Below are 15,772 nucleotides of genomic sequence, written 5' to 3' on the forward strand. Positions count from 1 at the left end.
CAGATTTCTCCTACAATGAATAAATAGCATGTATTGTAGAATTATGAAGAGAAAGCTAGCCAAACTCACTAAGCATGCCTACTGTAAATAAAATGAGCTTTAAGATCAAATGGCTACCTGAAAGCAGTAAGATGTTGAAATGGAGCTGGGAGCAATTCTGTAGCATAAAGGGGTGAAAGCCTTTGTGACTATAAAATGTGGTTTAAGAGTACATGTTTTGTGGTCTAAATAATAATAATAATAATAATAATAATAATAATAATAATAATAATAATAATAATAATAATAATAAAGGAGGTTAAAGCTATTCTTCTTGTAGACTGGCAAACTACCTACCTAAGCAAGAAATCCACTCTCATGATATATTTTTGGAGAAGCAATGTTTCCTCTGAACTCTACTGACCTGGAGCAAATATAACACAGGAACTGCTGGTTAGATTGATCACATTGCTCCTTTCAGTTGTGGATATTACCAATAAAACTTAAAGACAAGCACTTGGGTTTAAAGGCCATCAGCCACAACATTATTAAATGGAACGTAAACAGGGTTAGCAGATTTTTGCTGGTCCTTGAACTTACATTTGATCTGTAACAAGAGCCACAAAAATGCCCTAGGTACAGACCCCATTAACTGGACTCACAGATATGTCTGTAGTAGTAGTAGTAAACCACTTCCCGAGGTCAATGGATACAGTGGAGTTCCCATTCACACAGATAAAGTCCTCCTCCCCTTTCAAAACAGTAGGGACACAACAAACTGGCTATTGGGACCTATCCTAACCCACGGTAATGAATTAACTGTTCACAGGCCTTGGATGGGGAAAGTGTGATTGGCACAGGGTTGAAATTATGATAGGGAATTACTGACAGCATAATAGTACATAGGATCATTGATAGAGTTCAAGTCTGTGCTTTGGCCCTTTTCTGTATATCAGTGTAGCTGAAACGTATAGGAAGACAGTATGCTAGGGTAGGTGGAGTATCATACCTTTAAACATAGAATAATGGAATCAAAAAATAGCTTGGATTAGAAGGGACCTTAAAGATCATCTGGTTGCACACCCGTGCCGTGGGCAATGATACCTCCCACTAGAACAGGTTGCTCAAAGCCCCATCCCACCTGGCCTTAAACACTTCCAGGGATGGGGCAAAGGAACACATCCCTGGAACGAGTCAAGACTACCAAGGCTGGAACATCAACATCTTCTCTTTGTTACCTTCCAGTGCTGAGTCTGACCTCTCTGTACTGGTCTGGTTAGAGTGTGACCTCTCCATTCTCCCTTGGCTTTATGTAGCTGTCTTACAGAAATCACTTGGGTATACCACACATGTAGGGATGGGAACGAGGACATATCCTCTAAAGTATTCACCACATATCACACTTTCTCTCCATCTTGTTCTTCCTCAACATGTGCGGTGCCATAGGTGGACACAGCAAAATGGTTTCATGTTAAAGTCAGCCTCCAGTTTCCTCAAACAACTTTTCCATTATCTTGTAGTTACCACCTCTTTCTGTTCCTGTTTTTTTCTGACTTAAGATCTTCTTTATGACAAGCCAGCACACCTTGTACTGGCAAAGCCTTCAGGTAAAGAATTATGTATTCATGAAGAATCAGGCTGTATCAGGCTTTTTAGTGATTTGGTAAAAGTAAGGATTATCCTGGTCAGACTGCAGTAGAGTAAATCAGTGCACATCCTGGGATTCACAGGAAAGGGCACTGTCTCACTGAATGACTGAGGTTATTATTGGTAACATTCTTTCAAGAACTCTCACATTAACATTGAATCATCGCAAGTAATCTAAAGGACCTCTCAGGATGATCATTCAAACAATAAAAAGACACATAAAACAAGTTTGCCAAAATGCATTCATGCATGTCTTGAAATGAAGCATTGATCTATGGAATTGCTCTGAAAGAAGATAACTGATTAACAACCTCTGTGCTAGGTTTCTAGAGCTACATAAGAGCCTATCACAGCCTCAAATGTCTTCTCTGTGAAGGTCAACTGCACTGTAGTGCATTTATGACCAGTCATTTTCTGTGTGGTTTCCAGAGAAGCATTTGAGCAGACTGTGCATTTTTTCCTCAATTGACTATTCCCAACTAAAAAATTGTTTTAGAGATCCTGAACAATAGCACAGCCCTTGGGAGAAATGCTTCTCTGCATTAGCCATCCAGCTGACACCATGAATGATTACATCCAAGCATAAAATTTAATGAGATTTCTACAAAAATGAGTGACATCTGCATAGCACTCAGGTCCTGGCTAACTGTCATAGATTTGTCATCACGGAGGCTTTTGTCCCTTATTAATCCGCTTTCAAGGATGCCTGCTGTTGGAAATGGAAATGCTTTTTAGCAGTCATCCCACAGACTGTGTAAGAGGGCACATCTCAGAAAGCATAATGACACATTATCATGACTAGGAATGCATTTAAAAGGTTTTAAAAACCATGAGAGAACTCCTACAACAAAATATATTGAGAATTTAGCAGGAGACATCTGCATAAATATATTTTAGATATTTTTATATACACAAGAATCTTGTTCTTTTTCCTATAATGCAGTGGCTAGAAACTCTTTAACAATATTCACTGAGCATGGAAGAAATATTGTCGCAGAGGAAAAGCACTAAAATATTTTCCCTTAATTTTGTTTGTGCTTAGAACCATGATATAATTCTGGGCCTAGGGCTCCAAATCACTAAAAGAATATGATTGCATCAGGATCCAAGCTTTCCTTTAAACTTTCCCTCATGGCTACAAATAAAAATTTCACTAATATTTTCCTACATCAACAGATAGCCTGAAACAGTAGATGATGAAGATTGAAGACCACCCTGTTTTATTAAATTAGCCCCAGGAGTTACTATTCCGAGACAAAGGTCTTACCTGGTGCTTTCCACCAAAGAACAGCAAATACGTGGCAGAAAAGGAGGTGTGCACAGGACACAGTTTTCTGCCCTGCTTTCTCCCAGGAAGAAAATCAAGACCTTTCAGCTACAAATGAGGTACTCCAGAAGCCCAAGAGTCACAAGGGGTCCAAGGGGTGGTGCCATCTTATCCCACACAGGAGATGAAAGGCACTAGCAGCAGTAATGTCAGGACTGCTGAGCCAGAAGAGTAAGGGAAGAGGAAAGACTCCTGGCACTATGAGCCACAAAAGCTGCTCACCACCATTCAGGGTGGAAAGCCTCTTCTTTTCCCATAGCCCACTGCAGTATCCAGGGCTCCTTTGAACATGTATTTCAGAAAGTCTTGATCCCTCATACATCTGTAACACTAAACTTTACTGAATTCTATACATACATTCTAAAAAGACAATTATATTTTCTATTTTGTTGCCTTTATTCCTGTAAATGCTATAGCTTTCCAATATTTTGGTGTCAATTAGTCGCTAGTAGGTCATTATCAGGCAAACAGAGGAAAGTGAATAGTGTAGTTTGCTTTGTTATTTAAAGGAATCAATGTCTCTTCCTCTCTGAGAATACTGAGTTGAACTACTAGAAAATTCTGAATGCATTGTTGTCATAGTTCATGTAAACACACTTTTGTTGAAGGAATACCTGTGGAAAATTGTTTGCAGCTGCAAACTATGAAGGGGGGAGAAGGAAACCTTTTCAATTAATAGGTTTTTCTTTAGCTTTTCATATTCGTACAAATTGTTTTTTTACTTATGGACTAAGTTTCTAGCCAGCAAAAGATTTAAAAATTTGGTTGCATGAAATACTGCACACATACACAGACAACAAACAAACAAATAAAAAATAACTGAGTTCAGAAATGTACTATATTCACTAATGTACTACATGCAATGTCTACAACTACTACACCAAATGGTGGAACCAGACCTGAGTATTTTCTCTCTTATTTTCAGCTGCTGAACTCTAGTACGACCATGTCTCTCATAACGGCTCACTGTTAGGATGGACAAGAGTGGAGGTGTCTAGCAGATCCGTTCCACTGTAACTCTAGGGGAAAGTCTGATACATGCAAAGAGCTTCAGGCTCTCACAGAAGTGTATCCAGCATTGCTTTCTAATGAACGGAAAATAAATAAATAAATAAAATAAATAAATAAATAAATATTTAAAAAAAAAAAAAAAAAAAACAGTTGTTTACATCATCACCTTTCCTGCAGTTTCATTTTGGAAGAAAATGGCCAGTGCATTTCTGATTTCAAAGGCCTCCATCTGTACATGAGCAGAAGCAGAACTTCAGCCTCCAAAAACTGAAAGATGGGAAAGAATTGGATGCCAAAAATATCCACTTTTTCTCATAATTAATTAGGGTTATTAAATATTTTAATTAAGTACTATTAAAAAGAATTAAGTCCTGTACTTCTGAACTTATTTAAGCTTTAAAATATAAGGAACCACGCGAGAGATTTTTAATTCTGCATTGGACCATGACAGAAATGTGCTCTTTCCCTTAAACATCTGTTTACAGCAGCTGGAAAAGAATTCTGTTTTGGGGGAACCTTGCCTCCAATTTAGTTTAGCAAATGCAAACATACAATGTTTTCAAACATCAGTAGTACCAATATCAGGAAAAATTAAAGAAGAAAATGGGGGGTAAGATAGAAGTTATAGGCACATTTTTCATTCCAAAGTCATGTTTGTTACCAGATAACTTACTTATTGGAGTAATCACATGGCTTACACAACTGACAATTAGCATTTTCTCATTTGGCATAGTTAAGTGGAAAAAATAATCCTCTAATTTCTCAAATTGAGAAATTGTTGGAGGGTTTTTTTTTTGTTTGTTTTCAATAGAATCATAGTACATATTAACCTTAAGAATATGTGGCTCTGGACTTAGAAGGGTGGTAATCCAGATTGTTTCCTTGAATGAGTGAATCCGAGAACAGGATGCATGACATATTCTTATAAATCAGTTAATAGCAATACTATTTTCTTCTCAAGAAACATATCTGACCTTGCTTCATTTTGATCATGATTTGTCTCTCCTGATGACATTTCTCACAAAGAGATGTTACTGTGAGTGTTCAGTCTAGCATGGATGCTACTTAAAGATTGTTTTTTGTTTGTTTGTTTGTTTTGTTTGTTTTTGTTTTTCCTTTAATTTTAGAATCAGAACAATTATAAATGAGGATTATTTTAGAAATCTGCTACTATTTCTAGTTCTCCTGCTGTCACTTTGATAAGTAAATTGCTTCTCACCTGCACAACATTTAAAAAGTAGAAACAATATCACAATATGTCAGTAGAAATTTTGAAAATAAACTATCACCACATTGTAGTAGTGTGCATTATAACCCTTGCATTTCATGAACTCCCTACAGAATGTCTCCTGTATTATTACCGTTCAGTTGCAATGATGGTGTGTTCTGTTTGATTATTCCACTTTACTCTAGGTCCTCCTGGTCCCCCAGGGGTTGTAATAGTGGAGGAAATTACAGACACCACAGCAACACTCTCCTGGAGCCCTGGAGCAGACAATCACAGCCCGATATCCCTCTACAACTTGCAAGCACGCAGTCCATTTTCTCTTGGCTGGCAGACAGTAAAAACAGGTGAGAAAAACTTTAAAATAGTAATAGTAGGCTGTTCAAAACTCCTGCCACATGGCAATAATAATCAGCAGCATCTGCAGGAACAGATACTCTTAAGAGAACAATGACTAATTAAAAGAACTGACTTCATTATTTTTTTTCCTGTCATGTTACTTAGCAACATCTCTGAAAGGACGGCACAAAGATACTTGCATGATGCATCTGTGAACAAGCAGAAAGCTCTTCACAATACCCTTCAATTTTTGTCTTTTGGGGAGTACCACAGTGTCAAAAATCTAACTGTGATTTCTGACAAACCCAAACCCGCAATATCTTTCACTTCTAAAGGCCATATATATGAATATGTATTTTATATTAATATATATTATAATATATTAGAATATATTAAATATATATTCTATATTTGATGATTTAATTATTTTTATATATAATTATAAAATATAATATATACATTATGTATTAAATATATATGAAATATATTACACATTATAACTATATAATCATAATATATACGATATATTATACGATATATATATGATATATATATTATATATAATATATAATCATATTATATAATATATATATTATATAATTATATAATTATAATATATTGATATGCATATTTAAATATATTTTTAAATAAAAATAATAATAAAAATAAACACTTCCTACTGAAACACTTCATGTGAGCCTCATGTTTCTGAGCAGCCTATTTCTTTACTGTCTGCAGTTCCTGATGTGATAAGTGGAGACATGGAATCTGCTATGGCTGTTGAACTTAATCCTTGGGTGGAGTATGAATTTAGAGTTGTAGCAACCAACAAAATTGGGACTGGAGATCCAAGTGCACCATCCCGCCTGATCAGAACCAATGAAGCAGGTAAGCAGAGTATACAAAGGTAAATTTTCAAAGGCTACCAGCAACAAGAGTTATTTTAATGTAATAATAGTGCTGTTCTCTTCTCACTGGCACACATCTCTGGGCTGAGTTAAAATTGTGCAAAGGTGATATTCTTTGTAATGGAGAACAGCTTGTTTTATTTACAGGAGTATTAATTTGCAGAAATTCTAAATAACCCTATTCCCTGCTGTCTTACTTCTTCCAAGATATCTTACTCTTCAACTTACTCTTAAGCCTTTTCTGTTTAGTCTCTCATGGGCTTCCACTGATCTTCAGTTGCAGGCTACTTCCCAGTCCCTTCACACAACCACTCCCAGGCAGCCTCTTCCCCCCTACTCCTCATAACTTCTCCCCTTAAAGGTACACGGAAACCTTTTTTTTTCAGCAGGTAGAAAATCCATGGGAAGATGCTTTATTTACCACATACTCGACATGTTTCATGATCATGCATATTCTACCATGAATTGTTAGTGCATTTGAAGAAATGTAACTAAATTTCTGACTGGGATGATACTGTGGGAGTCCAGAGAAGAATATTGTATATGCTGTTTGCATCTCTTGAAAATTGCAATGGTCTCTGAAAGTTTGAAATCACTGACAGCAACTTAGGCAGAATGAAGGGAGCAAACAAGTGGTGCTTGAAGACTGGGAATCTGAGAAAAATCACTACGCAGACAGAGAAACACATTTCAGGAGGCAGAAAGAGAAAGAGACAGAGTCAGGGTTTGAACAAAGCCTCAGAACAGATATCCACCTCAGGACACTCTCATATTATTCTCCATTGCTAGTTGCATGCCTCTATTATTTAGGAGGCCTAGAGAGGTTTGATTTTGTTTTGATTTTTCCTCAGCTGAATAATTTGAAAGTAGCTTATTAATCATACAGGATAGATGAGTGCCAAATTCAAAGATTCCACTTAAACTGAAAGCATAAGAGATTTTATTGTTGTAAACACGCCAGATGAATATCATTTGCATTGCCCCATCTTCTGTCTTCTCATTAAGGGAGATTATAAAAACTAAAAGTGGCAATGCCACAATATATTTATGTCTCTTATTCTGAAATAAAAATCCTTCTCTTTTAAGATATGTTAATCTTGTTGCCTCAGCTCTCTAGTTCATACATCTACGTATAACCACCCAAAAACATTCACAGTGGACTATTCAGGCTGATTTCTTGGAACCACAGAATCAACAAAATAGTTGAGGCTGGAAGGGAACTGAGGGTACCCCTGCTCCATCTTCCTGTTCAAAGCTGGAAAAACAGACTTCAGACCAGTTTTCTCAGAACTTTTCCTGGTCTTTAAAATTTCGAAACTTCCAAGGATGGAGACTGCACATCTTTGTGCAAGTGCTTCATTACTCTAATTAGGATTTTTTTTTTTTTTAATACATTCAGTCAGAACTGACCCTATTTCAGCTTATTACTGCTGTCTCTTTCCTTCCCTCCCTGTACCATTGTGGAAATCCCAGCACCATTTCCAGCACATTGACCTTCATTGTAGGCGTTGGGGCTGCTGTTCAACCCCTGAAGCTGTCTCTGCTCCAGGCTGACCAAGCCCTGCTCCTCCTGCCTCTCCTCAAAGGGCAGGAGCTACAGCCTTCACGATCTCAGTCCCACCCTTAAACTCTCCCTAGCTGACCAATGTCTTTCTCATTCTCTGGCATCCAAAATTGGATGCAGTTACCAAGTAACAACAACCAAGCAGTTGTTTAAAGAAGAAAAAATAAATATGTCGTATTATAACAGATCTATCTTCAGATTTAATAAGACATATTTATTTTTTCTTTAAACAACTGCGTAGCTGTTGGCTGGTAATATAGATGCAATGACAGAACTGCACCGAAGTCATCTGATTCCCATATTGAAGGATGCTTCTTTTCCAACTCCCCCCCAGTCTTCCGCAAGTTGCCCTCAGTGTGAAACTCAGTAACTGTATCACAGAAGTTTCAGATTCTGCATATTTTGTGAGGAGAAAAGGAAGAAAGGGAAAATGATATTAAATAATAATAATAACACATGTTCATGTCAAATGATTAAAATATATACATATATTCCTCCACCACTATTGTTTCCATGATTTAGAACTATATGCAGCATTGGCCAAGAATATTACTGAACCCAAATGTTTAAACGACTTCTCTGTTTGTTCAGGTGGTGTATATCAGAAAGGACATAGACATTATGGAAAAAGTTTATCCCGTAGTAGGTTGCACCCCTGGTATTTTGTTCTTGCAGATTTATGAATACGCTCCTTGAGTTTGAAAACATGGTTCAAGATTTTAATCCACCAGATGTATTTAATCTGTGAGTGCCTATATATATGTATATATATATAATCATTTACATGGGACTCTTCCTGAGAAACAGCAATAGACAATAATAATGCAGTTTTTGAATTGAAAATCAAGATTTTTGAACATATTAGTTCAAATAGGAAAAGACCACAGTCAGTGTTTACCTGCACTTTCAGCTTTCCAGTTAGAAACACATTTTTGTTACCAGAGTTACAGTGGCATAAGCGTCATGTTAGAAGGGAGCATTTGGTAGTGTGACATTGACACACTGGTAGTGTGACAGAGAAATTGAAGTTGAATTTATTGGTGTGCCTGTTTAGCACAGTGTGGTACAGCAGAAGTTAGTTGTCATCACCTCAATTTCAAAATAACTTTCTTCAGTGAAACCCTTTGGTTTCTCTTTTGGTTGTGAATGGCTTTGTTGTTTTTTTTTTGTTGTTGTTTTGTTTTGTTTTGTTATTACCTATATAAGAGACAGATTTAACTGTTTTCTTGTTTTATTCTATAGAGGCAGTGAGAAGACAGTATTTACAATAAAAAACAATAAGATATAACTTTCCAATTTGTTGGAACCTTCAAAGGGTTGTAAAGTAAAAACAATAACAAAATAGTCTCTGCTTTAAACCAGAAACCTCTGCTAACTGCTCCAGTTCTAATATCATAGATCTGAATTCTAATTAGAAGTGCATGTGGAAGGACATTATACTTCAGCAAGAACATGTCATCAACCTCTCTTCTCATGACCTAGCAGAGTAAGGTGGCTCTTTGCAATGATATTAGACGTGCCCTACAAGTAAAAGTGCACTGGAAAACAAACTGCACTGGAAAAAAAATAAAAAAGAAAATACAGGAATCCAGTCTCCCAAAGGAGACGATGACTGAGGCTTGCACTCAGAGGACAGTCATGATCCACAGGGCTAAATAATAGCTGTGTAGACAACCCACAGAGGTAGCAAATGTGTGATTCTGCTGCTATTATTTTATACTTAAATGGAAATCAGCATCTGTAATTTAATGGCATCAGCTACTTTGGCTGGAGACTAAAATCTTTTTCTCTCCCCACACCTCACTTATTTTATCACTTCTTCCCCTAGATAGTAACAGCATTTTGCACAAGTACATTACGTAAAAATACCCATGGAAGCAATGCTTGGGGTGGTGTAAGGAAATCAACAGAATAATAAACAAATTTCCACTTGCTTTAATTTTCTAATTAAACCTTAATCTTGTTACTTAGTTTATATTTAGTTAACATGGTTGATTTTCATAGCTACTTTCATTGGAATGGATAATTCTGCAATTTTCTGGCACATCTAACTTATAGCCAGCTGCTGCATTTCTGTCACTTCCAGCCTTGATACATATTTTACAGGTCCACAAGGTGAAAAGAGCCAGTAACATGAATTCAGACATGTCTGGCATTCCACTACAGCAGTTGGGCATTTGATGCCTGGGGCAAAGCATCAATTACATTATCTATTCATGGGGAAACATGGGGAGAGAGAAATTGAGTAGAATCAAAATTTAACCTGCTAATCAGGCATGAAAACTTGATTTTATGAGGTAAAAATATAATGCACTCAATTGGTAGCAGATTGTACATAGGATTGATTTTTAATAAGTCCTTATCTTTCATTAGGTCGTGCTTACTCTCAGCTAATATTTCTTCATGGTATACCAGGAAAAAACTGTGGCCTGGCAATATGTTTTATACTGGGTTTGTTCCAGCGGGTTTCTTTTGCTGGTGGTGTTTTTTTATATTTGAGACCTGTACAAAATAAGTTTCATTTTTTCCCATTACCAAAACTATTTTTGGTTCTAGAGAAAAATGAATCGCCTGCTCTGTTTGCATCATTAGATGGGCAACTGAAACCTTTGTAGAAAATGTCTCCACAGGGAAAAACAAAAGAAGACAAAGTAGGCAATAATCATTGACTGCATGGATATATTTGAAATCAATAGGCTACATGTAATATTGCAGGCCCAAACACATATGCACAAAGCGTCCAAATATATGTATTATTAGAAAACATGTCAGGAAAGCTAAGGAATTGGTTCTTTGGCATGTATGTTACAGCATTTGAGATTTCAGACCCATGTGTAGCAATCTGGAGACTATTCAGGGTGAATCCTGCAGACATGTATGACACTGTTTTCAGTGGATAGAACTGAATCCTATCTTCTACTAAATTACAGATGTTAAAAATACAGAAGAAAATGAGAATAGCAGAAATGCAGATTATGAGACCAGTTGGGGCATTTCCAATAGCTGAATACAGTTCATCATCTGCTTCAGAGATGCTGGCGCATTTTACGTCTCAGTCCTGAACAGATGAGATGTTTCCCTGGGAGTGTGAGAACTTGAGAGCTAGCCTTTAATATGCAGCAAAGGTTTTCACTTAACATCTCTGTTTCCCAAGTGTGTACTGCAGTACACACTTACACACATATATATTTATATAAAGGAAAATAATTTAAAAACAAAACAAAACAAAACAAAAAACTTTGAATGTGTTGTTGCACTGGTCTTCACATTATGAAGTTCTGTCATGCTGGTGACAAACCTTTTTTATCCCCACCATAACTTTTCCACACCTACTACTTGTCTTTCAAACTATATCTGTTTTTTAAAAGATATAAGCAGCTTTGAAATAAATAAATATTACCTACATCTTGAGCAAATATTTTCTTAGGGACTAAAGCCAAGTTTAATAACTCATCTTCCCAGATAGTGTAGCAATATCAGGTTGTGTTTTTTTGTTGTTTGTTTGTTTGTTGTTTTTTTGTTGTTGTTGTTTGTTTTGTTTTGTTTTTTCTTTATTTCAGAATTTATACAAAAATAAAATAAAATTAAAAAAAAAATCCATGTAGAAAATATCTTTATCAATATAGAATCCAAACAGAATTAAAAAAAAAAAAAAAAAAAAAAAAAACACTTTTTTTGATTTTGAAGACAACATAGAGCTGGTATTTGGAAAATCTGGAGTCAGTTGTTTATCAGAACCTTCTCTGTCAGTTTAGGCAGCTCATGTTAAGCACTTCTTACTCTGACTAATAGGAGGATTGTGAGGCTCTTGCTTCTCTTAGTCTTCCCTCTATCTCACCTATTCAGATTTCACAGTCCCTAGTGAGTGATAGGGACTAAAACTAGTTACATGTTTCTACAACAATACTATAATCAATTATAATCTTGGCTGACAAATACTTTTGTTCTACATGAAATTAAAATACACCACAAAATTAAAAATCTGTCATTTCTGTTTATGCTAACCACAAAATTGAAACACACAAAATTGAAAAAAAAGCCACTCAACATTTCCTTGAAAAATAAGCTAACAAAGAAAAGAACGATTTTAAAATGATTAATTATTCATTCAGGAACAACATTACAAAAAAATCTTTGCAGGACTGGAATGCAAAAAAGTGGATGAACAGTTTTTCAAGTAGTTTCAGCTTTTCCAGGTTCAATGTGACACTTTATTTTCTTTTTTACAAGGAAAGGAACCTATAGTTCGAGAAGTGAAAAAGATTCACCCACTTAAGTAAAAACAGGAGAAGAAGAAACCTGATTTTAAATAAATTCAGAAATTTCCTGGCATCCTTTAGAAAATGGGAAATAAAACCATAATTTATGAAAAGAAAAAAAAAATCTGACAATTTGGCAACATATTCTAATTTCTGTTTATAGTTTTCATTTTTCTATTTTTTTTTTGAATAAAAATGAAGCAAATATCAAATTATACTTTTTAAAATAAAAATTGAAATGTTTCACCAAATATTTAATCATTTTCAATATTTTGCCCCAAAGTGAGGAAATAAAATCTCTGAAGGGGCTCATCTTTACTAGAATATGTATTTTTCAGTAAAAGAACAGAAAATTAAGCAGCTGCTCAGAGTGAAGAGAGAGGGATTTTTAAAACTCTAAACCCCAAATCAAATTTAAGCACCATAATTTACTATTTAAGTTTAAATCAAGTTGTTAATCTTGGCAATTTCCAGAATTTTGTTTGCTTGACTTAAGTGAAGGTTTAAATGTCAAAATGTGCCAGCATATAACCACTGTGACCCACATTTACTGTGCACAACATTTAGTCCCTGTCTGCCAAACTGTCAGAACATTGGTTTTAGTATTTTTTGTTGATTGCATCACCAGGACAATGCAGAGACACAACTTTTAGCTTTCAAGCCTACCATTAGCTGAAGAACAAAAAGAAAATAACAGTTGATCTGATCCCAAGGAGCTTACAGTCTAAGACTGAAATGGGAGATGAGCAATACTAAGTAGTCAACAAAGGGGTTAATGAGAACAGTTTGAGCAGAATTAAAGACATACAGTCAAGCGAAGCATAATCATATTTGATCATCCAAAGGACCAGTGTTAAGCCAAGAAGTGATTCATTTCCCCATAGATGGAATTCTTTCATCTTATTAAATGAAATTAATTAGCACAGCAAAGAGATCCTTGCTGCTACTTGGGGTTTTATTTATTCAGAAGACACAATGCTAAATTTCTCACCCTTGATAGGAATTAAGAAAACATATCATTATGTCATTGTCCCCTAGGAATACAGACCCTGTGTCTGGGAACCAAGTTCTGGTATCATTTGCATTTTTGGAACAAGTGTTTCTCCATGTGTGCCATGTGTGTCATTGCTGAAAATTAACAACTTGAAGTCACTAATTGCATGGCAATAAACAAGTTACGAGTAAGAAAATTCAGATATAAAACTGATATAAAAGTGATGTTGCTGAAATGGTTTATAATATATAACCTCAAGGCCTGGCAAAAATGTTTTCTTTTAATAGTTTTCTTCACTTAACTCATTTTAAAATGTTCTCCTCTAATGGTAAATAATTTGCTTTAGTGTAGTGCAGGGAAATTTATTCCTTTGACACATTTATTCTTTTAATGGTTATTCATTTTAGAGAGTTTTTCTGTGTGAATGTACATTTTAGTTTGGTGCAAAAGAAATTCATCGTTTTGACAGTTTTACTTTTTTAACACTTATTCATTTAAATAGGGCTTTGGTCTGCAAACTTATTAACAGGAAAATTCTAGAAAGAGGGCACTGCTGGTTAAATAAGTCCATCACATTTGTCACTTCAAAGGAAGATAGCATTGTCTCCCATCAATAATTTACATAAACAGTACAACTTTATAACTTAACCAAAAAAAAATCTTAGAAAGGCAACAAAAAATGGGTGCTGAACTTGCTTTAAATGTGCTCCATCAGAGATGGCATGATAGTAGTTTTTGCATGTTAGTTAACTGACAGATGGTTGTTTATCCACATCTTCTCTGTAGAACATTCGTCCCAGTATAACACAGTTTTTGTTCTTTTGCCAGAGGCAATTCCTCACAATTCAATACTGTATAATTCTGTTTCTGACTGGGACATTTTATTAAAATTTCACCTTTTAAAGACCAGGTTTTAATTTAACTTTGTTCATAGCTCCAGTCAGTAGAATGAGATATATCCTTCCTGTGCTTAGACAGCTATCTTAAAATAGGATGGATCAGCCCAAAGCTGGAGATTGACCCTAGACTACATTCACTGGAGATTGACCCTAGACTACATGCTTAGACTGGATAGCTTGTTTACCAATAGCTAAAGTTTAACCGCAAGGCAATTAGATCATTATATAAATTATTATATGCAAGTTAAGATTTTTCTGCAAATAACTATGAAAGATATCATTTATCAGGTAGGAAGGAATGAAGAAAAATGACAGATACTATGTTTGCCAAATGAATGTATCTTTATGGGAGAAATTTTCACAAATTAGAAATTTCCCCTATTGCTCTGGTTAGAGCCACAAGTAACAGGGCAAAAATTTAATTTTAGTATGCATAACTAATTTCTCACTCTTACCACATTTTCAACAGTGGAAATCAGAAGCAATTCATAAACTTTATGGGATTGCATTAGTTATGAAGAGAAAACAAAACAAAACAAAACAAAACTAAGATAATGTTCTTTAAAAATGAGATCAGAGTTCAAAAAGACACTATATAGATTAATTCTGAAGTTTTATGTGAACTCCCAGGATCTAGTAACAACTGTACTTTCATTGAACTTAAGCTGTTAATGATCAACATGGGAAATAGAGAGGACTGTGTACATTCATTTAAATGTATTTTTCTTTGTATAGGTCAGAGGGACACTGCTACTCAATAGATGAGTTCAATAGCATGCAATAAGGCCTTAACAGTTAAATGCCTCACAGTACATTTCTACCAATGATCTATGTACTCCTGTAAGGAAGAAAATAGGAAGTTTATATCTTAGAACATATTTAATTAAAAAAAAAAAAATGTAAGTACTACATGCTCACAGTTAATAAACTCAAGGCACTAGTCATTTTTGGAGCTCCATTAGGTGTACTAAATAAGAGAAAAGACAGTATACAATTCCAATGATACAACTAAGATTTTTGAAGTCTTACAGATGATGATAGGTGGCTTCAGTTTTCAAAGACCTGAAGGTAGTACTGTTTCCAATATTTTACAAGAAATAATAAGGGCTGTTTAAGGATGGTAAACTTAAAAGCTCTGAAAATTGGTAATGCATACCAGAATATATTTAAAAGAATAAAAATATTCTAAATCATTAATGACCTGGGAAAATGTTGAAATTAATTCCTAAAATTTTACCTGAAGTCTGGAAAATATCCGGTTCCCTGGCATTTCATTTTTGAATTGTTTTTTTGAAAAAGTACAATTGTTAATAATTCCTGTTTTATCTCTCAGATGATATAAACACTGAAATTTTGACTAAGCTGTAGAAGAAATAATGTTTAAGTAACTTTTTATTTCAATATCAGTTTTCTTCTCAGCTTATGCTTTCTTTGAGTTACAATCACACAACTATGGAATCCTTTGAAATGAAACTGGAGAAAAATTTCTTTATTATGTATGTGTGCTATGTTTGCTATGTTTGTTGTTTCTGTTCTGATTTAACATGCTGCCTCATGTCTTCTGCAGCAGCTTATTACTACGGGGAAAACTTCGATAATTTGGGCACTCTGATTTTATTT

General features: G+C 35.1%; 1 protein-coding gene across 5 annotated transcripts in view; it reads left to right on the forward strand.

Annotated features, from left to right (window-relative positions):
• CNTN5 (contactin 5) overlaps positions 1 to 15,772 on the forward strand; it is a gene marked incomplete at its 3' end in the record, with an annotated part of 695,558 nt that overhangs the window by 649,342 nt on the left and 30,444 nt on the right. For all 5 annotated transcript variants that reach the window (XM_084491417.1, XM_084491418.1, XM_084491419.1 and 2 more), the window contains 2 exons: positions 5,378 to 5,536; positions 6,267 to 6,416. In XM_084491417.1, coding sequence (XP_084347543.1) covers positions 5,378 to 5,536; positions 6,267 to 6,416 — 309 coding nt within the window. The remainder of the gene's footprint in view (positions 1 to 5,377; positions 5,537 to 6,266; positions 6,417 to 15,772) is intronic.

Source organism: Aythya ferina, assembly GCF_964211825.1.
Source record: "Aythya ferina genome assembly, chromosome: 1".
Lineage (NCBI taxonomy): Eukaryota > Metazoa > Chordata > Aves > Anseriformes > Anatidae > Aythya > Aythya ferina.